Source organism: Cavia porcellus, unplaced genomic scaffold (assembly GCF_034190915.1).
Source record: "Cavia porcellus strain 051 isolate PalLab524CR breed Dunkin Hartley unplaced genomic scaffold, mCavPor4.1 scaffold_3, whole genome shotgun sequence".
NCBI lineage: Eukaryota > Metazoa > Chordata > Mammalia > Rodentia > Caviidae > Cavia > Cavia porcellus.
The window spans coordinates 79,011,171-79,039,098 of NW_026947486.1; the positions used below are offsets into that span (position 1 = coordinate 79,011,171).

The window sequence follows — 27,928 nt, forward strand, 5'->3', positions numbered from 1 at the left end:
TTTCATCAATGGATTCTTGAACAGAATGTGGCCCATCCACACAATGGAACCATAACTGGCCACAGAAAGGAAGGTAGCATGTTGCATACAATAATGTAGATGAAGCATAAAAATGTTATGCTAACTTAAAAAATACCATGAGGCCACACTTCATAACTCCATTTATATGAAATGCTTAGAATAGGCTTGTCAACAGAGACAAACTGTAGATCAATGATTGTCTAGGACCGAGAGCAGATAGAGAGACTTCTACCCAATAATATCAGATAAAGGCTTTTTCATTTTTTGCTATTTATTTATTTATTTATTTATTTATTTATTGTCGCAGGCCTGAGGTTAAGTTTAGGGCCTTGCAAGAATTCTAACAGTGACAAAACCCCAGCCTCAAATATCTCTTTCTTTCTGAGATAATGATGTTCTACAATTGGTGACAGTTCTACAAATCTAGAAATATACTAAAAACCAATGAATCATACACTTTAAATGGGTGAATTATGTGGTATGTAAATTATAGATCAATAAAACTATTGCTTTCCAAGTTGAAGATGCTGGGAAAAGTATGATTCAATGAAATACCATAGAACTGAGTAGTAGAAGAAAGACATTACCAACCTAAGATAATAAGAAAGAATGAAAGGCTCCCATGAGAAGTTACCACAGATGCAGTAGTAGTCCAGGAATGAGGAAAATGAAATTATTTTTTATTTTAGCAATCACTACTTAAGTGAACCCTGCTTAATCTTCTTTATTTCAACAAAATTAATTCATACTGCTAACTCCATCATGGATTATTATGGAATTTGTCCAAGGTTCTAAGAATATAAGCTTATTAGGTATCAAATGTCTTCCTAGATACTTTCTTTGACAGCCTAGTTTGCTGAAGCTCATTTAGTGGAGATGAATTATCTGCTAAAGCTATTCATGCCAACAGTATGGACATCATCTTTGGTGTACCCATGACTTCTGATCAGCTCCATTTTCTCTGACACCTTCTTTGTTTATCTTGGGTGAAAAGAAAAAACATGGATATTTATCATATACTTTATTTTGCCATAAATCACGAAATTTAATCTTCCTAGCTTTTAATCAATTTACAGAAAAGAAATCTGACCCAAGCAGGTAGGTGACTTTCCCAATGAAATAGACAGTGAGAGGTACAGTTAGAATTTCAGTTTGGGATGAATGCCATGTCATTCCCACTCCAGCTAGGGAGTGAGTGATCCTGCACAGTGAAACTTCTTGGAACAGCTGCTCCCTATGAATCTGTGCCCGTGACAATATTTGCAATGCCTTTTGTGGCTGAGGTTTGTGTTATTTCTAATTTTAGAGCAATGATAACATTGATACCTCAGTCATTTCCCTGGTTTATTCTCTGGACAACCACACACCTAAAATTAGATACAAAGATTCCTTGTCAGTGGTTGTCCTTAAAAATATCAATTTGTGAGAAGATTATTTTAATAGACTTTTAAATAGAAAATACAAAAATTTTCAACAATAATAAAGAATAGTAACTTGTACTTCTGCAGAAAATACTATAGTAACAAAAAGATTCCAGGAATGGTGGCACATGCTTGTAACCTCAGCACACATAAAACTGAGGTAGGAGAATCACAGCAAGTTTGAGGCCAGCTCAGGCTATATAAATTCAAGGCCAGTCTGAAATGCATAGCAAAATCCTATCTCTAAAATGCAAAATAATAACAATAATAATAACAGCAACAAAAATCACTTGTAGAAAGAGCAACTTCAAGTAATAAAAATATTTAGGTCAATTGTAAATTGTGTGTGTGTGTGTGTGTGTGTGTGTGTGTGTGTGTTGCTAGGAATAAAACCTATCCTAGACAAGCACCCTACCACTGAGCTAAAATCCCAGTCCTTTTTAGTTTCCATTCTGAGACAGGGCATTGCTAAATTTTCCAGGCTTCCTCAAACTTTCAATTCTTCTGCCCCACCCTCCCAAGTAGCTCAGAATACAGGTGTATGCAGCAGGGTCTGGCTCACCTCACCATTATTATCACCAGCCTGTAGAATGAGCTAAAGCATGACAAAGTAGGGGGATACTAAAATCTAGCTACACTTTTGTTGACCTTTCTAATTTTTAAATTATATAAGTTACATAGAAAAGTATTTTCATTGTGAAAAATTAAGCAGTGTAGGATTATACACAGGAAAAATAACATCATCCACTCCCCTTCTTAGCATCTTCAGACCTTTGCTAGTCACTCTAGCACTCTAGTCACTCTAGCAAAGGTATATATTACTTAATTTTTACAAATACACAGGATCCTAAAATACATTTTGCCTTATCACTTTTTTTGTTTCTTTGTCTATTTTTTGAGACATTGTAGACTACGTAGTTTAGGCTCGTCCTGAACTCACTACGTATCCTGAGCTGGTGTTGACCTTGTGGCAACCCTCCTGCCTCAACCTCCCAGGTGGTGGGATTATGAGTGTGTGCTGCCATGCCTGGCATTCTACTACTTTTTAAAATACCTTCATTGTGATGTAATTCATATATTATAAAATTCACCCATTTAAAGTGCACAAAATCAATGGTTTTAGTATAATTATACGTATGTTCAATCATTTCCACAGTGAAATTTAGAATATTTTCATTATCTCAAAAAGAAACCCTGTGCTCTTTGGCTATCACACTCATCATATCCTCCCAATTTCTCCAACCATAAGAAAACACTAGTCAATCTTGTGTCTCCATAGGCTTTTATATTCTGGTTATTTGATATAAATAGAACCATAGTAATTGTGGAATTTTGTGACTGGTCTCTTACACTCAGAATAATGTTTTCAATATTTACTCTTTGATAGCATGCATCAAATCTCATTTTAAAATATACTTGAATCACATTCCATTGTATGGATACACTTCACTTTTCACATAATGTATTTTTATTTATTATCTTTTATTTTTCCCTTCAATATGCACAGATCTATCTTATGCACAGTGTTGTATACTTCTAATGCAACATAATTCATATAATTTTCTGTACTCATGAATAAGCATTTTCAACATTCCCCCACTGTAAGAATAATTTGTAATCTATATATACATTATGTAGATAATATATATCTGGATAAAAAGGGCCTATTGCTGCAGGTGAAAGAAGGTTCTTGTCTCAAATTAGTGGTTTAAAGTACAGTGGACCTTTCCTGGGTTCTGTAGCTTCTTTATCTGTGAGTTATCCATCTTCAGATATAAATGTAGGTAAACCTAATGTGACTGCCTCTAGGTAAACCTAATGTGACTGCCTCTGTAATGAACAGGTACAAACTTTGTATTTGAAATTATTCCCTAAACAATATATTACAACAATTATTTATGCAGCATTTATATTGTACTAATTACATAAGTAATCTAGACATGATTTGAAGCATGTAAAATACGCATAGGTCACGTGCGAATACTATGCTGTTTTGTGTAACGCTTTCGAGTATATGCAGATTTTGTTATCTATGGGGAGTCCTGGAACCGATCCCCTGTGGGTGTTGAGAGATCACTATATGTTTCTTGAATGTGAAGCATCACTTAGGATTTTGCTAGAAATGCAAATTTCTGTGCACTATCACAGGACATTTGATTCACAAACTGAATTGGGGCTCAATGTTCTTTTGGCTTGCTTTGTTTTGTTTTTACTTTTTGAGACAAGGTCTTGCTATATACCAAAGGCTTGCCTTGAACTCATTATGTAGCCCAGAATGGCCCTGTACTCATGTTGATCCTCCTGCCTCAGTCTCTCAAGTGCCAGGCCTCACTATTTCAATGAGATTTTCTTGTAATTCTAGCATGTGCTAAAATTTGAGAAATCACTGCTATAAGTCTCTTATTGTACTACAATAGTAAGCATCATTTGGTTTACATTTTAAAATTTAGACGGACTACAATAATCGATGTGAACATGTGATTATGGGTATACATAGGACATATGTATGGTGGAGATGAGACTGTCTCTTATTGTTTCTATTATTTTTAATTTTTCTTTAGCAGAGCATATTAATATACCAAAACACTTCTTTTTTTTTTTTTTTTTTTTTTTTGGTCTTTTTCCTTTTTGTTGGTACCAGGGATCAAACTCTCGACTGCCTGCTTGCAAGGCAGGTGCTTATGCCGCTGAGCTAAATCCCCAACCCCACCAAAACACTTCTTAATCTTATGCTTTTCTTTTCTGGTGGACCAATTTTTTCTTTCCACCCATTACCTTGAAAGACAATATTTATACCATTTATACAAGCATATTTTTGTTGAGAACATTCACAGGACAGTGGAAAATTAGAACCTATTTCCCATTAGAAATTGGGGTATCAGGAAATGGAATTTCACTGGGTTTACAGAAGGGAATACAGAAATGTTCTAGTCAAGTATCACCTTTTAGAGATAAGGAAGAGAAAACCCAAAGAAATCATAATCGAAATCACATCAAAATTACCAAGGCTACACATCAAACACAAGCTTTGTTTATCATTATACTGTATAGTATCCTATTTTTATGGTTGTTAACCAGCAAAATGCATGCATTCCATCTAGGGAGACTGTACTTAAAAGATGCATTTGGCAAAGCTTTCTTATCCTACTAAACAAAGAAGATTGATATAATTTAACTGTATTTAAAGGCATTTATGAACTCTAGTATTACACTGTCCTCTAATCCACCAACAGCCATAGAGGTCCAACGAATGTCCACAATAGAAGTAGCTGGGATGTTAATTCTTATGCTACACAGCTCCAGAATGCTATGTTTTGCATTCTTCAGTTTCCTGTCCCCAATTTCACATTAGTTATAGTTATCTTATACGTATCAGTTTGCATTTAGCAGTACTCACTTCTAGTCTCACACCTACTATTGCCAGTCTAGTTAAGCAAATAAATGCATTTGATCTTTAAAAATGAGTAAATATGATGTTTAGAACTATGAGAAAGATGAGAGTAGAATAGGTTGTGAGTGTAGAAGGCTTGTATAAGAACCTTGTGATATTTATTTAGGACTGCCATGTAGCAGACAGCTAATGTTGTAAGATGTGACATTTTTTAGAAAGTGACATGCTAGAAAGATATCCTTCAAAGAAACAAAATAATGAATTCTGGAAAATTTTTAACATCAGGTAGGTATCCATTACTGCATCAGAATTTCTCCTCTGGTGAGTTTTTGGTTTTCTTTTTCTAAGTAATAAACTTGTGTTAGAACAGTTCTATGTTAAGAGAAAAAATGAGCAGAAAATATAGATTTACCATGTGTACCTTTCCCTGTCCTTACACACCCACAACCTCCCCTACTATGAACATTCAGACCAAAAGATTCTTGGTGGATATTTTAAGGTGCATAAACACTACCACGCCCCACTTTAGATTACCTGTAACACGACAGAACTGTGGGTATTGCTGGTAAAGATGCGTGTGGTTCCTGCCTTGGAAGACTGCAAATGGGAAGACAGGCCCATTTCGCTGCTTCCAAGGGACAATCTCATATGTTGGTCGTCTTCTTCCACAAGAGATCTGAAAGTTTTTTAAAATCAGAAGGAAAGGCGAATTAAAACCTGTATAGCTCACAATAATATGATTATTTAGAAAATAATCACTATTGCCAATTATCTGACTATGGAATGTGCTGTTTGGTTTAATGTATTTTAAGCTAGTGTCATTCCATATTAAAGAAGAAATATATATTTGTAAAATGCTTTCCAAGGACAGCAAATAAAAATAAAAACTGAGGAATCAACTTAAAAGACAGCTTTAAACAATAATCACAAGAAGTTATTATTGCCACAATATTTACTTTTGGCATTTTACTGTTCAGGTAAAAATTAAATTTAATTTGAAACATTTAATTTTAGAAAGATAAAACTAATAGTTATCATTTATTAATACTCATTAAGCCAATAATTTTAGAAATGTTAGCTCATATAACTCCAAAAACAATGAAATGCAGTAAGTAACTGATATCTCCTTTTATCAGGGGTAGAGACAACAAGCAGAAGTATTGTTAAGAAAAAATTTCTTAGGGTCACAACATTAATAAATTGGTCAGGATTTGAATACAGGTTTAGTCTGATTCCAACTCCCAAGTCTTCAATAATAAAGGCCAAGGATTAAGTATGATATATTAACACATTACTTCCTCTTCTATTACTATAAACATCTTTTATCAACCAGTTGAACAAAAGTTTGCACATGATATAATTTTCTTTTCTACCAGTATCTCTCACTTATTTTGGGATTATTTACCTGAAAGGCTATAGCCTAATAGCATTTTCTTGTTTTCAAGAAAATGAATAATAAAGAAATATAGGATATATACATATGTAATGAAACAATAATTTCTTCAGGGGCCATAGAAAGGATTAGTGAACCTGCTGTGAGTCACTTTGCTATCTAGAGAATGTGACAATATATTTGAAAGTTAAAGGGCCTCAGGGTACACTAAAAATTAGCCATCATCAAATGACCTTTCATTGTTATTTTGAAGAAATTGTTGTTTCCTTAGGTATAGCTGGTTAAAATTCTTTCTGGATTACTTGCCTAGCATCACAGAGGCTATGACTTTGAACTGGGTTCGAGCTCCCATAATATAGATTGCTAAAATGGCCACTGGGGGAAAAAGAAGAGAATGGATTTCAGTATACTTCACTTATCCTATTTACCTGTAGTTTCCTAATTTTGACTTAGGCACTTTTCTAACTGGACTATTGAATATCATACATGTTTCATATTTTTTCCTGGTAATGCCTATATCATGGGTTCTTCAGCTTTAAAAGAAAAAGGAATTTTAAGGTTGTGCCATACTTTATATAAAGATCCTCCTTTTTTGAATTCTGACATCAACCAAGTGGTTTTAAATCCTGCAATAATTAGTAAAACTTCTGGCCTTAAAGGTGACATCAATTCTTTTCAATGACATTAGAACCATAGTATAACCAAAAATGAATTAATAATATAAAACTATGTTTTATTCAACTCTCATGGATATTTAATAAAAAATAATTTAAATAAGATTTTAACAAGCATACAAGAAATGTTTCCACTAGAGTTTCAGAAACAGTTTTAAAAATAATTAAATTATATATATGAATATAGCATACACATACACACATACACTTCTTAGTAGCTTTTGTGAACAGATATTTAAAACTATTGAATCGATGGGAAAGTCAGAATTAGATTGATAGTGAGTAGGGTATTCCTCAGTAGAAAGTCCCTATTCATCAAGAATTATTTTAAAAGATAACTTAAGCAGACTGTTTTATTTATTTCTTTATTCACTACACAGAGCCTGGCATGAGAGGCTTAATATATATATCCTGAACGAATAGGGAATCTCATTTTTGTAGATCGTTCCAAAGACATTTCTTTATTTTACTGTGCTTAAATGACCATCAATTACCATTTTTAATAAAAATGCAGATGGAAAAAAAGACAGGAGGAGAGCTAAAACTACATTGTCCTTATGACACAGCCTGAAAATTGCTTTCTAAAATAAACTACAGATAACAACATGTTTGCTTGTCATTGGTCTTTTTGCTCTTAAAATCGAGAAGTAGAATGTGAAAATGTAGCCTTTCTTGGCAATACAGTATGGCTGGCTTTCTAATTAATTACTTCAAAAGCTGAAGAAGCCTTCACTAAAATCATCTTCTCAGTGACTTGTCAGTTTCTTTTGACTTTTTAACATTCAAAACACTTCCCATTATTTCTGCATCAGTAACAGTACATGGCATGTCAACCTACTTAGCAGATTCAATATTCCCTGCTATCTCTTTTTCATTAAGGTTATTGACTGCATGCAAGGAGCATTGTTCTTGAATTCTGCAAGGAAGCACCATATCTCTGCATACTGCAGGTGACAATTATATCAAACTATACTTAAAGGAATCATTATCGGAGTAATTCTAGGAACACAAACTTTTTAAAATCTTATTTCTCAAATACTATAGTATATGCCAGTGGTTTGCCAGTGGAGGAGGAGTGAAAGGCATTTTGCCACTCCATCCCCCACATATTTGGCAATATTTGCAGATATTTTTCATTGTGGCAACTTGGGGAGAGGAATACAATTACGATTATCTCTCAAGATTCTACTAAAAATCCTAGAATATACAGGAAAAGACTATACGTCAAAGATGATCTCAGGGAAAAATGTTATGAGTGTCAAGGCAGAGAAATTCTAATATGGGGAAATTGACTTCTTAAAGAAATGGTCTTCAAGCAATTTCATGTTTTAAATAATTTCCCAATACTCCAGTTGACTCTATGAAGTAATGTTAGTAGTCCAGTAATGCAATATGATTATTATTAATACTAACTCTTCCAAGGCTACTTAATAGGTTACCTTGGCTGTCTTCACAACCTCATAAATTTAAAAAAGAATTTATAGTGGATAAATAGATAATGGGTTCAAAGTTTATAAGACAATTGTATAGTCAAGCTTTTGCTTCATATAAGTTCATATATAAACAATGATTTCTTAATTCTCGTTAAATCAATTACTCCTTGGATTCACATTTATATACTAAATTAGAATCTGGTAAAACCTGTTCAAATAGTAATGTTTCTGTAGTGGTATAAAATTATTCAGGAAAGAAACCATGTTCATCAATTTTATTCTTACAAATTAAATATCCTTTTCCTATATTATGCTCTACATATTTCTGCAAATCCACTCCTGCCCATTAACACATCTTGTGTTCAAAACAATGATCAAGCACAGACACAATCTTTCACAAAATGTACACACGTCAGTCAACCGTGCTTACTCAAAGACAACAATTACTTTTTAGAAAAGCATTAGATTAGAGAGAGAAGCACTGTAATCATTTCACTGGAAGTGCTGCAAATTCTGTCAAACTGAACATACACAGACCATGGTATTTCTTTGCACCATCTTTTGAAGAAAAAGAAAAAGTTCGAAGCATTTGCCATTTGTTAACAAAGTGTTGTCAACATTATTAACCTTGCCTTCAATTTTCAACTTAACAATTACTCCAAAGAAAACCTATGTAAATGATATGAGCAAATAATTCACAAAGATGGAAGTACATGTGGCTAACAGATATAAAATCTTCGATCATCATTTTCTAGAAAATATGTAAGTTAAAACAGAGATTCGATCTTTATAAAAGTATCAAAATTACCACATTAGACACAGTCTTTAAATTGCTAATTCAGACATATATTAAATCCCTACTGTCTGTACATGGAATGTTTCATCCAAATGGATATTTGAATTGAAAATTTAAAAATTACTAAGTAGATAAATCTGCTTTTTTTAAATAAAGAAAATTCTGACAATGAAGGACTATGTATGGCATCTGTGTATTAGCAGGTGTGTGACAGCAAGAGTACTCTATCAATATGGTTCAAATTTGTTTCCTACAAAGAATCGTTACACAGAAGTTTAAATTGGTGAAGGTTCTATAAAGAAAAATTCATTTTCATAATTTACTATAGGAAGTATTCATTGATACGCTGCATTGGGAAAGGTAAAGCATTTATTAATTACATCATGTGAGTTCAAAACTACAAACAGACTCCCAACACTCCTCCATCTTTCTACCAATAACTTCCCCCATATTCACTGAACTCAGTACTTTTGTGTTTAAAAATGAGGTGTCATCTTCGTATATTATAAAATGCACATTTCATTTTCTTTGGTTTTACAGCTGCAAACATCATACAATACAGAAAGCCAGGTGAAGTCAAATTTCATTGTCCCAGAAAAGGAAATATTCTTAATGCTTCTTGAAATTATTAACATGAAAATACAACAAAATACATGAGCCTTGTTGGAAGAGAGGGTATGTGTGCTAATTCATCCACTGACATATTAACTTCCTGGTCAAACCAAAGAAAGATCAATAATTTATTGCTATTATGAATAAAACAATGTTTTTTATATTTCTGATTTTTTGTAATTTTTGAGAGGAAAAAAGTGAATGAGAGAGAAGCTAAAATTATAAAAGCATATGAACATCATCTTTTTTATGTTTAGTTGCTGCTTAGTTTTATAATGCTTCCTTCTTGCCACCATTTCCTTTTAGAGGTAAAAAATCTAACAATGTATCTTAAGAATACTATTTCACTGTAACACTTGAGTTAGTGTTCGAAGTATTGTACAAATAATTAAATTTTCAGCTTAAAAGTATTATCATAACTGAAAGCTATTGCCAGTACGTTAGTATACTAGAACAGTAACAAGGCGAAACAAGAAAATCATGAACTGTTTCATAATAACACAAAACACATTGATTATTCAAGGCACTGGCTCATGCGTTCCACCACCCATTAACTAGGGAAATAAAATGCATATTTTTCACACTTACAATTTAAAAAGAAAATCAAGAAAAAGGCTGTCTTCAAAGAAGTACTCCCCTTCCATTTGTTTTTCTGCTCTGAAAAGAGAAGTGTCTGCTAGCAGCAGCATTTGCTAAATGAAACATTTCTTGCGATAAAGTTGCATAGCAGGTGGAGGAGAAATTTTGCCACCTGTTCTCATAGTCATTTGAATTTGAGTGCTAAATCTGTCAAGGTATTTCCTTCCACCCTTGAGAAATGAATTAAAACTTCAAGATGGCAGAAGTCATTTCTTATTGGTTTTAAGATAGATTGAAAGTATGTACCCTGCATTGAATTCTAAAGGCTTTCTAGTATGTCACCAACTGTCCCAAACGGAAACTGAACAATAATACAAAATTGTGCATGTATTCACACACACATTCAAATTTCATTACGAAAAAGTAAAGGAAACATTTTACACAAAAATGAAATATAAAGCTTGTAAATCCCAAAGTTAACATCTATAAATGAGCCTGACATTTTCACTGAAAAATAACTAAAAAACCTTAAAATTTTTAAGTATTGAAATATTTATCACTCATCTAAACTGCCTAAAGTATCATTACACTAAGATATTGCCAATATTATAGCAAAGTCTTAATAAGGCATGAATTACTTACTGTTTAAGAAACTATGGAGAATGTTATTTACTTAACAAGGTGTTTGAGGAATCAAGAAAAACAATGCTTTGTTTAGTTATTTGTATGTTTAAGACCACAAGCACATTATTGTCTGCCTGAAATAATTTCACTAATGGACAAATTTATCATAGATGACAATATTTCACCAAGTAGTTGCTTTCTTTTCTTTTGTGCAATACCAGAGCGCACAGAAGAGGAAAAAAAATCAAGATGATTGGATTATACTGTAAAATGAATTTACAAAGCAAACAAGCTATTGCACAAACTTCTTACATGCATAAATAGCTCATGCCTATTTTAACATAGGAATAAGATTATGTACCTAGCACCTGCTGTGTACTAGGCACTGTGCCAGGCACGTTCTAGTATGCTACTTAATCCTCATGACAATCCCATTTTAAAGATGAAGAACTGAAGCTCAGAGAGGTATGGCCTCATCATGAGTCTTATGAGCATTATGTGAATCCACATCTGAATTTAGGGCTCATTTGTTCGCATTACATGAAATCTAAAATGATAAAAATAACAGACAGTGGAAATTATAAAGGAATTTATGTATTAATTCTTAAATTATAAGTAAAAGGAGGATATCAGAGAGGTATATTCTGTTAAAGGCAATTAATTCTCTGGTTTAATGAATTTAATCTAAAATTATGAGTTTTGGTTAGGGGGAGAGGATGAAGAGAGAAGATGGATAATAGATACAGAATGAAGTTCAATAGGAGGAAAACTCCTAACATTCTGTAGAACAGTAGGATAGTTGGGGTTGACAAGAATTAACTAAATATTTCAAAATAGCTAGTAGGAGAGAGAGAGGATATTGAATGTTCCTAATACAAAGAAATAAATGTCTGACGTGCAGAAATGGTAATTCCCCTAAACTGCACACTAAACACTGTATACATGCAATGTGTGTCACACTGTATCACATAATTATGGATACATCAATTACACTTGCCTAAAATTTTATGCATATATGCGTGTATATGCATGTATGTATGTATTTAAGGATGGCACAGTGGAAATGAAGTCTCAGCCACCTGGAATTGTGAGGCAGGAGGTTCTCGAATCTAGGAGTTAGTTTAAAGCCAACCTGAGCAACACAGTAAGACCCTGTGTCAAAAAATACAAAATATAAAACATTTTAAAGTAAAAATAAGTAAAATTATCCATTTTACCATCTATTTTCATAAAAACAATACCAATGTTAAAATTTATCCCAATACATACAGAATAAGGAGGCAGAATACATTTGAAACACAGCTCAGATCAAGTTTAGGGAGAATTCCGTATTACTGACAGCAACACTTACACGAACAGATTCTGAATTCTGTCTCTAAGCGTCACAATACATCACAGAAATAGCACTTATGACACAGATGAGAGAACTGAAATAGAAAAATGGAATGACCAATGATACTCCATGAGACAACTCTAAGAGGATGAAAGTTAGTTATGCAAACCCAAAAGCACTTACATTGACTATGTCACTTGAAAATGCATAAAATTAATGTTTGTTCCTTTTATTATATTTCAAAACTTCAATCTTCTTTTATCTTTTAAAATTCCTGTACTAATTAAACTACATCCAAGTCTTACGCATCATGACCGACATATTCTTCTAAGACACTTGATTTACATTTCATTTTTCATCCTGAACATTTCTTGAAATATTCTAGTGAAAACAAGATAAATGTGTGGGAAGATGGACAGACAAGTACATGGATGGACAGATGAATGGATGGGTGGATGGATGTGTGGAAATGAGCAAGGTAATAGCCCACTCTATTTCCTGAAGTGCTTATAAAAGAGTAAGGAAAAGGAAGAATTTCTGAGTGTTGTTTTCATGCCTATTATACAAAAGAAAGAAAGAAAGAAAGAAAGAAAGAAAGAAAGAAAGAAAGAAAGAAAGAAAGAAAGAAAGAAAGAAAGGAAGAAAGAAAGTAAGTAGTGGTAGTGGTGGTGGTGGGAAGATGGCAATAGTAGCAGCAGGCTGGGAGAAACAGCGTGTGCTCCTATCACTGTCACCCATTCCCATCCCAGTGCATAGGGAAAGCGTTAGATTTGCCTGGCTGCACATAAAATCTCCAGCAGAATGCTCCCTTTACAACTAGCAGCAGCCTGCCCATTGAGAAATCTCCCTATGCCCAGAGCAGGTAACTTGCCTTCTTCTCTAATCCCAAAATGATGCAACAGGAATGGGCACTCCAATCATCTCAACAACCAGAGCAATGTTCTGAAAAGATTTGTTTGCAGAGGGTTTGTGAGCCAAGGTGTCATTTTATTCCCATCATCTATAGCTCACCAACTCTGATATATGACTATTTTGCTGTTGAGCATTTCAATAAAAAAGCATGTGATGAACAAATTGAGCTTTATATGCCTAAAATTTTGGTTTATTAAATATTCAAAAATCCAAATTATTCAATTTTAAAGTTTATTATAAAGGAAAATTCCATGAACTCAAAATCAGTTAAAAAAAATCACCAAAACATAATCCATATGGGAACATGAAAACCATTAATCAAATGGTAAAAAAAGGAGTAAAAAACTCTATCCTTTTTAAAATTTCTGAGTTATATTCAACTTCACAAAGTCAGTAATTAAAGATCACATCTTGAATTAAGGGAATGTTTATTTCCATTTTAAAAGGAAACGTGAAAAAAAACTAAGCATCAGACTTACAGTGGAATGCAGTATTATATTTCATGTTTTTTCTTGGTACATATACTCTTTTATCTGCTTCTCAAAAGCACACTAACCATCACTACTCTTTTCCTCACTTTAGAGATAACAAAAGGGAGATTTTCATCAAATCAACCTTGAGGTTGATAGGAAGAGTAAATGAAATAATGCAATGAAATGCCTGGCATTTCATAAGCCTTGTCTATTTACTAATTTGTGTTGCATGCAGATATTCCACAATAGAAAAGAATTTCTGTTCCAAATTATATCGCCAACAATCTGGAACTTAATCTCTACACTCCACATCAAGTCAGCAGTATGGTTCCTATCAAACTCCTGATATGGGTGCTTTGAAGGAGTATGGTGTTTTCCCCCTTTTGTATTAGTACATGTTTGGAAAACATAATAAATACATTCATTGTAGGAAACTACTACATATACATATTGCATATTGGCCCATTTTACCTCCCCTTCCCCTCTCTTCTATCCTCCTCCAAATCCAGATCATTTTTAAGACAAATAATTGGCAACTTTAAGAATCCCACTAAATTTTATATTCAAAGACCAAAATACATATACCAAATTGCAGCCTTGATTTTATAGTAACAGTCTCTTGTCATTTTAATGACTGCATATAATTTCTCATAGTAAAATAATAACGTTTTTAATATTACAATCAGAATTTTTTTCTTTTTTTTTATTGGTACCAGGAATCGAACTCACGACCGCACACTTGCAAGGCATGCTCTTATGCCACTGAACTAAAACCCCAGGCCCTACAATCAGCATTTTTAAGATTAGTGTGGGTAATACACAAAAATTAGAAGCAGGCTCTCTATGCACTGAGTTTGGGACTCACTTGGAGGATAGTTCTCTCAAGTGCATCTCAGAAATGAAGCTTATGGAAGCAAAGATATGATTTGGTACCATTTTTCATATGAAAATCACTTAAAAAATTTTGGTATACCTGCCTCAACACTGAGTGGTGTTTTACACAATCCTTTGTTATAAGACTTGAAATTATTCCTCATTATTGTACTCCACAGAAACACACACATTGCTGGAATGCCAAAAAACACTTTCTCCATCAACTCACCTCGCTATACATTTACACACTTCAAGTATATAAATGTAGTATTTAATGCTAGGAATTGTACTAGATTTTTCTCCTAACATGTCACCATTTTACTGTACTTCTAAAATATATTTTAACTAACATCACTCTGATGTTTTGGTCCATATCATAAAGTAATTTCACAATCTAGCCACAGATAATTATACTAATGTGAAAAAAAATTCTTCTATAAAATTCCACCTATAAGTCTGTCCATGATGCATTAACTCTAAAAAAAGAATTCAGCTGGGCAAAACAATTTGTTGCATGATTATATTTGATTATCTGAACTATTAAAAATTCTTTAAAAAATCTGTCATGTTTTTCTCATTACAAATCATTGATTCATTTGCTTCTTTAAGGAACGGATTTTTTTGGTTTTAACACCATGACCTTTGGCTTAAGAGGATTCTGTATTCCTAGGTTGAATTTGCTTCATATAAACAGATCATATCATTCAGAATAAATGTTAGTATGCATCAAACATATAAATGTTTGATATTTCAAATGAATTTTCACTAAAAAATAATTAAAGCATTTTCAGGTATTATGTGTATATTTTTAAAAATAGTAATCTGTGAATTGTGAAATAGTAATTAAATTCTACTTTACTTTGTCTGAGTTAACTGGAGAAAAGCATTTATTTCTTCTCACACATATAGACTTTAAACCAGTATTTCATACCCGGACTTACAATTTATGAATTTTAGATGAGAAGCAAATGCAGGAGAAGAGCCACCAAGCAAGTATGTGAAACAGAATTCAGATGTTAAAACTTAGCCCAGTTATTTGGAAAATGTTACTCTCAAATCTACTACCCTCCTCCCCCACACCTCTATAAACTACCTCTTGAAACAATAGTCACTTGACAACCTTTAAAATCCAGTCATTTTATGGCTCTAAGTTATTCTACCTGTCAATGAATTCAACTACATATTTCTTAATGACCATTTCTGGAAGATTGGTCAGTCAGAATAAATTTCAGGAATCTCAAATGTATCCTGATGTCATACATTCAAGCGAACCACAGATAGAATATTTTGGATTCTAAAAGACAATAGATATCATCAAAATATGTCACTTATGTTTGACCATTGCTTCTTGCTCATATCCTCATGTCTAATAAATTTTCAAATATTATTGGATATGCCTAGAATGTTACTTTTTATTAATACATGTTTGCAACACAAGATGAATTCTTGAATGTTATTTTATCCTTTCTACTCTCTTTACCATAGTTCTAGTCTTTGTTATTGCCTACTTGGATTTAGTTATGATTATAAATTTTATAGCCATTATGGAATAGCTATTTTATGCACTGTGATTGTATTTATAGCTCAGAAAAATCACTCCCTTGCTCAAAAATATTCAATGACTCACTGCTTGCTGACAAAAACCAAATCCTATACTCTTGGATTCAAGACTTTGTCGCATTTCCCTCTAGGACTAATTGCACATTTGAACAAACTATTAGTAACAAGTTTATACTTAATGACTACAGAATAAAGTAAAATTCAAATTTATATTACAAGGAAACAATCATTTTGCTTTAGAGTATATTGCCTTTACCTATTTACAGCTCTGCATTTTTTCTAGTGCCAAAGAACTGGAAAAAATCATTTTATTTAAACACTTTAGTAGAAAGAAAATTCATTTAATTTGACTCTAATATCTGCTAAACTTTTGCAACTACATCAAAGTCTTTTAAGGATCAAAATTCAGAAAATAGCAAATGTAGAAAATTTCTGAGTAATAATTTTAAATTTACTCCTCCTAAGCTCTACTTAGGTTTCTGTCTCTCCTAGTCAGCTATTGCTTTTATCGAACTATCCACACCAAACACATTCTCATTTAAGTACAAGCAAGATAGCCTCAAAACATAAATTTGTATCAAAAAGTTTTGTAGTTATGATAAAGGGCATGTGAAAATAAATAATTCTTAACTTTAAAAGCAACATCAATCTTAGAACAGATTATAACATTTTTGAATTAAATTATAGTATGGTACACTATAAAATATTTTGGTCACTGGTACTTGACTGACAGCTTTGTTGTGCCATATTGAACTTTATTCTCTTCCAAAAAAAGTAATAAGAACTAAGGAGTAATAAAACCCAAAATGTGTAAATTTTGTTGTAAAAAAAGAGAGGAAAAAAAGTGCTCCAAAGGATACAACTGCAGGTGTGTTTAGGGGTGTTAAATAGATGGTCATATTAATGTTTTTGGTTGGATCATTGAACACAACTGTTTGCAGTCTCACTGTTTGAATGTCCACTTTGTATGCTTTGATACTGTGACCTGAGCAACTGTCTCTAGGATGATAATTGTAATCTATTAACTGGTGATTTCTTACTGTTTTTTTTTTTGTAGTTCTGTATTAATTGTACCCTTACACTGCTTTGTTTTGTTTTGTTTTTTCTCTTTTTCCTTTTAAATAAAATTTAAAAAAAATAATGAAGAGATACTGGAGTGTAGATTAAGTTCTTTTCACAGGAAAGATAGCTATAACTTATCTCTAATGAGACTGTGATGTATTGCTATACATATCAAATGAAGAAATTCAATACTGCCAAGTGAAAAGATCTTCACTATTCTCTCTAAAGTCATTCAAACATTCAGCATTTATTGAACATCTGCTAAATGGCAAGTACTGCACTAAGAAATAGGAAAACAAATAGTAGTCGCATTGCTTACTTGCTATGTGATCATAGTCAAAGAAATAATTACTGTCTAGAAGACTAGATGAAATAAAATTATAATAGATACTTAGCATTATATATAAACAAATATCACATAATGACCAATACCCACAATTTAAAGGAAGAAAGGTTTAATTTAGTTCATGGCTTCAAGAGGTTCAATACATAGTTGGCAGCTCTAAAGCAGAAACCTAATGGCTGAAGGTATGTTGCCAGGTGACAATTCATATATAGTACTCAATATCATGACTCCATGACTCCACACATACACACTCAGAAATATGTTTTACTATCCTGCTAGGCGTTTCTTTTCTTTTTTGTATGTGTTTGTAGTACCTAATGTTTACATTCCTTGAGTTGAGCTGATTATATATAACATCTCTTAATTCCTCTTTCATCTTTTTTCCAAACACCTATCTCTTGATTCCCTTCCTATTTGAGACAGGTCTCTCTACTTATCTGCCTTTTATTTTGCTATTTCTAATTTACATTTCTCATATAAAAGAAACCATACAATATTTAAGCTTGTGTATCTGATTTATTTCACAACATTAGGGACTCAATGTACATGCATTTTCCTTCAAATGATTCAAATTTATCTTTCTTTATGGCAGAGTAGTACTTCATTGAGTGAAAATACCAATTTTCTTTATTCGTTCATCTATTGATGGCCATATAGGCATTTCTTAGTCCAATAAAATGCAAACATCAGGAATCAGGGTCACATAAATTTAAGAATATGTTTCACATGGAACTGGGGATTTAGCTCAGCTGCATAAGCGCCTGCCTTGCAAGTGCATGGTCATAAAGTTCAATCCCCGGTACTGATAAAAAAAAAATTAAAAAATAAAAAATAAAGGTTAAGAATATGTTTCAGCATAGGATAAGTCTGTAGTGTGATCACAACTCTAAAAGTATCTAGTTGAGGTTCTGTAACAAACTAGTCTTCAATATTAATTCTTAATATAGCTGATGAAGTTGGACATTTTTAAGAAGGAAACGATTTTGATAGAGTTAAATTATGAAATAGAAATGCACACAATTGGAGGAAAAGTGATTAGACATTTTAAAATATATGGTATGACCAAAAGAGAGACTTCTAGGATATTTTCCAATTTTTGGATTCAAAGAATCCTGAATCAAATAATTATGCTCTGTCTAATGTATCAACATCTTATTTCCTTAATAAATGATAAACTTTCTTTTTGCAACTAGAAAAACAAAAGCTAAAATAAAAATATGTTACAGGGACTTTGTAAATGGTGAATAAAATCATGTAGAATTTGCAGAATTTTCTCCACCTGGAGATTAATGTGAAAAAGAGGAAAGAAGAGAGATGAGGGCCAGAAGAATGGTACAAAGTACTGCAGTACTTTAGCCCAGTTGCCTGCCACACACACACAACTGAGCTTTCCATCCCAATGTATCGTTCTCCTTGTGTTTGCCTCTCAAAGTTTTGGTTCTTGAAAATGCAGAATTTAAACTTTTTTATATCTAAAATATACAGAAGCCTCGGAATCTGCCAATAATAGGAAGCAGCCTGTATCCAGAGAGTTAGTTAAGTGAATCTGAATTCAGAACTTTCTCATATTTGACTGAAACTTTAGAAACACCATTTTTCTGGTCAAAATAACTTGCTAGCAAATCAGATTTAATGTTCAATAACAGCAGCACCTGTTGGTCTACTGTTCCTATTTCATTCAGTTAACGCTGACTAATCAAATTTCAATACTTTCTGTCTTCATTTGCCAAAGACCAAGACCTGAAGGGCATATAGGGAGCGATGACCACATAATTGTATGTCACTTCTGGCTAATATTGTGTTTGAGAAGTTCATTAGTCATATTAAATTTACTCATCTTGATTTAAACTGAATTTACTTTCAGCTGACACATAGCAAGATTAAGCAACACCAATAAATCATTATTTAACTTTCTAGAAATGTAAGAAACTTCTAGTTGTAAACTGTTATTTTCTATGAGCCTTTGATTTTAATAGTCCTTTGAATAAACTGATAATATTTTAGAGAGGGTAGAAAGAAATAAAAGTCTTTCAATTATTCAGTGCAATAAAATGCAAGCAATATCAACCAACTTATACTAAGCTCTACTCACTTAGCAATTTTTAGACAGCTATGATGTCACTGGAATAACTCTGAATGCTCCTCTTTGTTACAGCAGACTGTATTAAGAAAATGAACTCTGATTTCTCTCAAAAGGTAGCCCTACTGTATACTGGTTTTTAAAAAGAGACTTGGGCCATGCAAATGATCTTAAAGCAACCTATATTTTGAGGACAAATAATAATAAAAATTGCAAAGTTTTTAAAATACTAACATCTTAATTTTTGTCTGTATTTTGTGTGACTATTTATACCTGCAAAATTAAGGTATTCAATAATAACTTTAATAAAAGTAGAATACAACAGTATTTCTAATAGTACATTTTTATGATACTTTTGGAGCCCTAGATTATATTATTATCAATGGGTTCTACTTTTTGCTGTTGTTTGCTTGTTTGTAGGATTGGGGATTGAACTGAAGAAATACTGAGCTGTGTCTCTGGCCCTTTTAGCTTTAATTTTTAAAACTTTTGAGACAAGGCTTTGCTGAAGTCTGGTCTCAGATTTGTAATCCTTCTGCCTCACTCATCAATAGCTGGGATTACTTCTGCATGCCACCATATATGTAGCTGGCTAATTCTAGTAAGATTTTCAGAAAAACACTTGCCAGGATTGGACAATGTCTTGTGTCACATTTAAACTACTATAACTTTCAAGAACAAAATTATTGGCCCAGAGATTAATAAATATAGCTTAGTCATAAGTAAGCAAAAAATTTAGAAATGCTTGGATTAATGAAATGATTTCTTACTATCTTTCTAGAAATTCAGCATGATTGTGTTCAACATTGGTATGCTATGATAATGGCCTTCAAAGATCTGCACATTATTACTTCCAGCAAGATACTAGGGACTTCTGGCACATATCCATAGACAACTGAAGTTGGTCAGTGACAGGAATGAGACGGAAACAGATTTTCATCGAGTCTCAACCAAGCTGACACTTTAATTTTAATTTGCTGAAACAAATATCTAATTTGTGACCTGAATAACTGTAAGATAATAAATTTGTGCCATTTTATGCCATTACTTTGAAGTAATTTTCTATGCAGTAATATAAAACTAATAAATGGATAAGTTTTTTTTTTTTCATTATGTGAAGGTACACAATTAAGCAATGGAATAACAGTGCCCATAAGAAGGTCCTAAACATACTGACTGGGGTAGTACCCCAGAAAAATGCTAAAAAGAACTCAGCAGCTCTAGCACTGTCCATGGTGGCTAACTGTGAAGGGAAGGAAAGGTGGGTAATCAATGAGGGTGGAATGGTGCTTCCAAAAAATCAGGATACAATGAAGTAAATCCAAATACCATATCAACAAGTACAAGTTGAAGTATGTGAGTAAGCTTTTAATTCTTTTTGTACTACTACGCAATCCATAAAAGCTCCTTCATCCATCATGCTTCCTTTTCTTTCTAATCCCAGTGAAATATTTCATTATTAGTAGATGACACAAAAGTAGCAAACACCTATAACAATAAAAAGTCTTTACAGATGTCAAGAACTCTAAACTCACGTAGCCTGAGTTTGAATTCTGGCTCACTCATCGATATTACTTTATTATATTGAACAAATTAATTAACTTCTCCAAATACTTGTGTCCTTAAATGGAAGTAGAAAAACACATTCATTAGGCAAAGCACTTAGCACTTTTATAGAAGCACTCAGTAAGTTGTATTATATGCTAAACCGCAACATTTTAAACTTTGGAATACGTGTTTCATGAAATTTAGATAACCTCATATACATAATAAATTAAAGTTTTAAGGTGCTTACTTATATGTTTCTTATTGGAGAATGTTATTTCATGTCTCCATCAAGCCATATTATAAGAGGTTGAGTATCTCTTGTTTTAGCATAATGCAAATGTGAAAAAAATGGGTCACAAGAACAGATATCTTCATCACAATAAGCTATAGCAGTAAAATATTTTAGTACAATTGGAAACAATATAACAATCTTATAGTCTGGAATCAGACTATTGCTACTTGGATTGCAATAAATATACCTGGGTGTGTTATAAAGCATCTAAACAATAAATTATTCCGTTTCCAACATGAGAAATGACAGTCCATTTCTCTTAAAAATACTGTAAGTTTATGCTTAAATTGATTCGTTTTCCATTTTTTTACAGTATGCACTTTAAAATCTAGTATCTTCGTCCTTATTTAGTAAGCTGGTAGCATATATGTTTCTTCATTTGGCTCAGACACAGTTTTTCTCTATGATTTTCATTGCCCTTAAATCCACTGTCACGCTGAAAGTATGTGTGAGCAAAAATTTTTTTAACCTGCTTGTTATGATTCAGAATTTTCACAACAGTAAAATAAGTTAAGAAATTTAATTTTTTACAAATAATGACTGTACAGAATATGAAAATTAGTCATTGTGAATGAATACCAGGACTATTCCCGTAATATTCAATATAATTAATGCCTAGAAATTATGATAATTGCTGAATGTTATAAACTTAATTTATGAATACTACCGAAATCATGCTAGTTCAACTTATAAGGTTTTGACTTACAATGCAACATTCATTCAGTAAAAAAAAAAAAAAAAAATGAATTTTGACCTTTTCCCACTGTACTGACATGTAGGAAGTATGCTAATTTCTCATGATGCTAAGCAACAGGCACACCATCACAAGGATAGATGACAGACACTACAGTACACTGTATTGAGAAGCTTGAATGTTGAGTAGGTTAGGTGCATTAAATTCATTTTTGATGTTCGACGCTTTTAAATTAAAAGTGACTGAAAAAGAGTTCAGCACTTTCAAACATGAATACCTCAGAAACTTCTTTATGTGCAGATTCCCTTAGAATACCATCTTTTTACCACCTCATTGGAGAAATAGAGCATCACACCATGGTTATTATTTCAATTTAGAATATCAGGTATTGTGATTATAATTCTTAGCTCTTTAACCGAAATAGTTACTAACAAAAATATTTGCCTCTCTCTCTCTTCTTCTTCATCCCTCCCTCTTCCCTGAATTTGATTGTAAATAGATCTCACTGAAATATTCTAGATGTCAAGTTGAACATTTGGAATTTTTAGTAACTATTTTCCATCACGGTATGGAGATTCAAAATTACACCACTTTACTATCTAAAGAAAGTGGGTCTTTCAGGGTGTGCACTTGTAAACATCACAGGTTTAAGTATACAAATTAAATCTACATAAATTATTGACAAATAAAATTCCTTAAAATATTAGAAATCAACAGAAACAGCCAGTCATATATATGTCTTGTGTGAAGTATTTTCAATTATATTAAGTAGTCTCAAAAAGTCACTAAAAATATAGCATAAGCATGATGACAAAATTTTAACTTTACTTACATATTTCCAGGATTTCTCTGACTGAAAGATTTTAAGCAGCTACAAGAATAAAATCTAACAATAGGGGAGCAAGAAATCAATCACAAATCTCCCAAAAGGAAGCTTGCAATCCCTAAATCCACAAGGGTCAATGTGAATCTTGTAATTAAAAAAAGGCAATTCCAAGCTATTTTAGAAAAGGAGAGATGGGTTTAAAAGGAGGGAGGTTTCTTTTTCTTGTAGGATTTTATACAGAAGATGTAGTATCTCATATAAAGGTTATCATGGAAAAACAGTGAAGACAAGGAGAGTAAAGGGCCTGGAAAACATGACACATGAAATTTTCAAGCCTACCATGCTAGAGAATATATATATTTTTGCTGTAGAGTTTCATAAGTCCACACAGAGAAAAGAAAATAAAATACTGGATTAATTGATTTTTTTCAGTATAAAGAAGAGCTGTCCATGAATGAAAGAAAGATGCTGCTTTGGTACGACAGTGAGCTTTAATCACTGACAGTATTCAAGGATGACATGAATTGCTACCTTTGAGAAACCTCACAGAAGGCATTCCTGAATTAATTAAAAGAGGTGTGAAATCTCCAAATTGTGATAAGGTCACTTTTAGTTCTATGACTTTTCCATTAATAAATGACAAGTAAGCCATTCTGCAAGTTCAGACAATGCAAATTCCCAAAACATGCCTCAAAAGTTACAGACTAGTACAGAATTGCTCTTAAGACTTAGCTGTGTTATCTCTTGACCTGATTTTGTTACATTGCTTACATGCACAAAACCCAATTAAGTAGACATACAAGTAAACATTTATGCAAATGGTAATTATGAAAGTGACAAAATATTCGTTTCTTATTTGACATTATCAACTTAAGAAGTATTTGTTATACAAGAAAAAATTCTCAGGCTACAACTTTTGACTTAAAGAATTGGAAAAAAGTCTAAGAGAAAAGAAAAGTTGAAATTAGACAACATTTTATTATGTCTATCTTTTGATTTACCCCAAGCAGGTAGAATTTATACAGTACACACAGTATTTTCTTGGCAAATCTAGGGACTAGGTTTCATTGATGAAATAATAGAAAGGAATTTCTATAAAATACTGAGATACTGCCATTTTCTATAAATATATTTTGTATATTAAAAGAATAATAAATAGGAAATTAACTAAATATATGTGCAGAAGCTAAAGGAGAATAGGTCTACTTCTTAAACACTCACTGTCTTTTGGTTTGAGAAAGGTAAAAGTCTAAGGAAAACATTCCACAGTATATGTCAATGCCAGAATTCACTTATACCAAATTAGCTAATTCATACCTAATTGTCTTTTTCTTTTGTTTCATACTATTATTGTCAAAACTTGCTGCTTTGAAGAAAAGATAAAAGGATTGCTAGTGCTGGTCCTGTCTATTCCAGTGTTTCCTCAGAATTCAATAATGCATTAATCCTAAACACTGGCCCAAAGGAACCATTTGCTGTTTTAAAACAATGAATACCAAAGCATTAGAAAACCACTTAGATACGATTGCCCTTTCAGCGTTATTAACTTAGGCAAAATGACCGGGTAATTTACAAGGTTTGCACCTGTCAAGAGCAGAGTCTCTCCTAATGCAGATTACACTGACCAAGAGATATGCTTTCAGGCTGAGGTTGAACTTCAACCTTCTGTTGAATACACTGTAACACAAACAGATGTCGCTAGGATCATTTCTATCAAGACAATTCCTTCAGAAATCACATGGATGGCATACCTTCAAACCTAAAGCTGAAGAAAGACTACATCTACCCAATAAAGACCCACATATGTCACTAATCTTCCCAAGGGCCAGCTATTATTATCGTAAATCTTTTGTCATTTAAGATACTCCACTTTTCCCACATCACACTGAAACACAATTTAAAAAGTACTTGATGTTATACAAATAACATTTCACCTAATAGTGCCATAAATACCCTCTATCATCAAGAAGTGTTTAAAATATTGAGACATTTCAACCATCATTCCAGTTCTGAAAAGAGGGAAAGAGAAAACAAATTTGGATTTTAACCCTATGGAGGAAAAATAAAATACGATAGGTTTTTGTTCAATATTTGTAGTAAATAAAATGTTCTGTATTGTAGCTTTCACTAGTGTGGCAGAAATGCCTATCTATAACATCAGTGGAAAGTTACAGCCAAGTAGCACCTATGCTAGGTTTAGAAAGAGACTGTGGAAAAACTTTACATTTTCCCCTACAACACATTTTTACTACAACCAAGGATACTTTATATTGAAATTTCAATCACTGAGAAAGCACCCAAGTGTTCAGTGAAAAACACGCAGTCTGTATTTGATCACAATAAAACATCACAAACTAATACTGATGCTACACAAGCATACATACAAAATTATATCAACTGTGAAGAATCCTATAATCAAAATTTACTTGAAATGTTCATACAGGATACTATAGGTAAATTTCTAACAGACCAAAAAAAGTTTATCAAGAAGTCAGAATTGATTGCATTTCAATGCAGGTTTTAGGAAAAAAGATTTAACCTATTTGCCAGTCAAATAATTGTGAAGGCAAGCGTGTTACTTGACCCAGCAATCTGACATCATCTTTATAATTTTGAATGAAATTTTATGCTAAAATTATTTTATATGTAGCAGAGTTGTAAAATATAAAGAATTACTGATTAGAACAACATTTGAAATGTAATGTTTTATTTCTGGCCAAGCAAGGTAATGAACTATGAACTAAAATAGGCCAAAACTAAACAATTTATTTCAAAACCTGATTTAAGTTCCGTCAGCAAGTCTATTAATATATTTAACATTTTTCTCTCTGAGTTTTAATATATTTATAAAGAAAAATAAGTTAAGATCAATTAATAGTATACACTGTTACAAGTCAAACTAGTCTAGTCTACTATCAGCTGTTCAACCATACTTTTCCATTCCATCTCTGTGTACTACCAACAATCTATATGCAACATCACAAGATATGATGTTTTCTGGGTTCTACTTTTAAATCTTTTCACTGATATATCATCAAGACAAAGAGGTGAATATTTAAAAGAAAGAAAATGACTCATTGAAAATGTTCATTAAGTTGTATCTAAGCTTTGAGCTAGTAATGAATTGATAAAATATGAGCATATATTTAGCCATCCCTAAAAAGTAACAAATCAGCCTCAGTAGGAGGTGCAACTTGGACCTTTGGACAATGAAAATTAGAAGGACATTAGAAACACTAACAATTACTATTAATCATAATGTACTGGGTTTAGCTAGTTTTGTTTTATGATAAAGTTGCTTTTGATAAATCTTTGTTCATTTCTCACCAGCTAAGATTCATGCAGTCAGCAAACACATCCTATTTTCTCAAATAATTTGAAAGAGTCCCATTAACTTGTCCATCTCCATTACCTTGTCACCTCAGTTATTTGTGCTTTTGACAGTACAGCTTTAAAAGGAAAACAAATACAGCTGAATTTTTTTTACAAATTTGTCTTCGTTTTTACTTTTAATTTTTAACATCCAAACAGATAAAATAACCTAAAGTATAAAAAGGATGAAACATAAAAAGATAATCTGAAAATGACTCTGAAATGTCTTCACTTTTCAGTGCTTTCCAGGGAATTACTTGTTTGGGGCTGAAAGCATAAACACACTTCCTCCGAAGCTGAAAGCCTTTCAAAGAAAAAGATATCACTGTTTATCTGAATCTCACCTAAAACAAAACTATGTTAAAAACACCAACTCAGCACAGTTCTAAACACACTATTTAAAGCAGGAAGAATTTTTCACATTTTTCTTACTGAAAAATATTTTCAAAATATTTTTAAATAATTCAATCATATTTCTTACTCAAAAGCTTTTTTGTAGTAATTTTCTTTTTTAAAAAGGTCAAGCTTTCTTTTATTCCCTCGACCAAAAGAAAAGGATCGTGAACAATACTTTAAAATAACATTTCGTTATATCTTCTGGATTTTGTTTTTTAAAACTACACATTATGAATTTTTAAATTTTTTTAAAGATTCTAGAAAGTCTTCTCAATGTAATTCAGTATATATTTGCTTAAAATATATTTCTAAAACAATCATTTTAGAATATTTTCCAAGCCCTTCAGTGTAATAACTGATTATAGAAATATAATTTGCACAAATTTAAATTTACTTTTGAAATTGAACAAAATTGAAAAAGATGTAATATCAAACATTAATATTTATACATACTAAAGTATAAAAGCCTTGATTAAATGACTCATTTTCTGATCAATATGTTAACTCTGAATGTTTCAAATTCATCAAAAATAGTATAGAAGGCATTTCCATATTTAACACACCACCATCAATCATGAGCATATTTTAAGCCATTACACAAGATACAATCATAAGTGTTTCAGATACACAAAAATTAAAAATCCCCTTTAAACATTAAAGTTTACTTCTGCAATCACTCAGTTATATCTTTGTGCTTTGATATCAATAATCAGAATAGCATTAACCACTTCAAGTGAACACAAACTCTAGGAAAACAAAACAATGGTAAATGTGGGCATGCCAATTTCTTTAAAGCAAGCTTGAGTTTTTTTTAATCTTGTGGTTTTGAGGATGTTGCTGTTTGGGGTTTCCCTCCCCGCCCCCATTTTGCTACAAAGTAGAATCATGAATGAAATCCCACGTTAAGATCCTATTTTCTCTCACTTACATGTATGCTGGAGAAAGTGGAGTTGACCTGGATGTTTTAAGCACAGGAACTGGGAATTTCCAGATAGCAGGAGAGCTCGTTTTCCATTTCAATGGCATGTTGTCACCACGGTACTACAATAACAGTAAACAGCGTTTCCATAACAGACTACCAACCAGGACTTCCATTCCACACTGTACTGACACAGCAGTGGCTGCCGCGGAGAACAAGGGAATGATTCTGCCAGTGCCCTTAAACCAATGCTTCCAATCTGTGAAATAGGACTGCAAGGTTCCTCCTTTAAACTGTC

The 27,928-nt window shown here is 32.4% G+C and overlaps 1 protein-coding gene across 10 annotated transcripts in view; it reads right to left on the reverse strand.

The window, feature by feature from the left end:
- Klhl13 (kelch like family member 13) overlaps positions 1–27,928 on the reverse strand; it is a 234,859-nt gene that overhangs the window by 36,825 nt on the left and 170,106 nt on the right. For 7 of the 10 annotated variants that reach the window (XM_063246311.1, XM_063246309.1, XM_013150177.3 and 4 more), the window contains one exon: positions 5,368–5,509. In XM_063246311.1, coding sequence (XP_063102381.1) covers positions 5,368–5,481 — 114 coding nt within the window. In that variant the 5' untranslated portion in view covers positions 5,482–5,509. Of the gene's footprint in view, positions 1–5,367; positions 5,510–6,532; positions 6,602–27,639; positions 27,901–27,928 lie in introns of those variants that run through there. The other 3 variants (XM_063246306.1, XM_023564153.2, XM_063246308.1) reach the window with 3 other exon arrangements.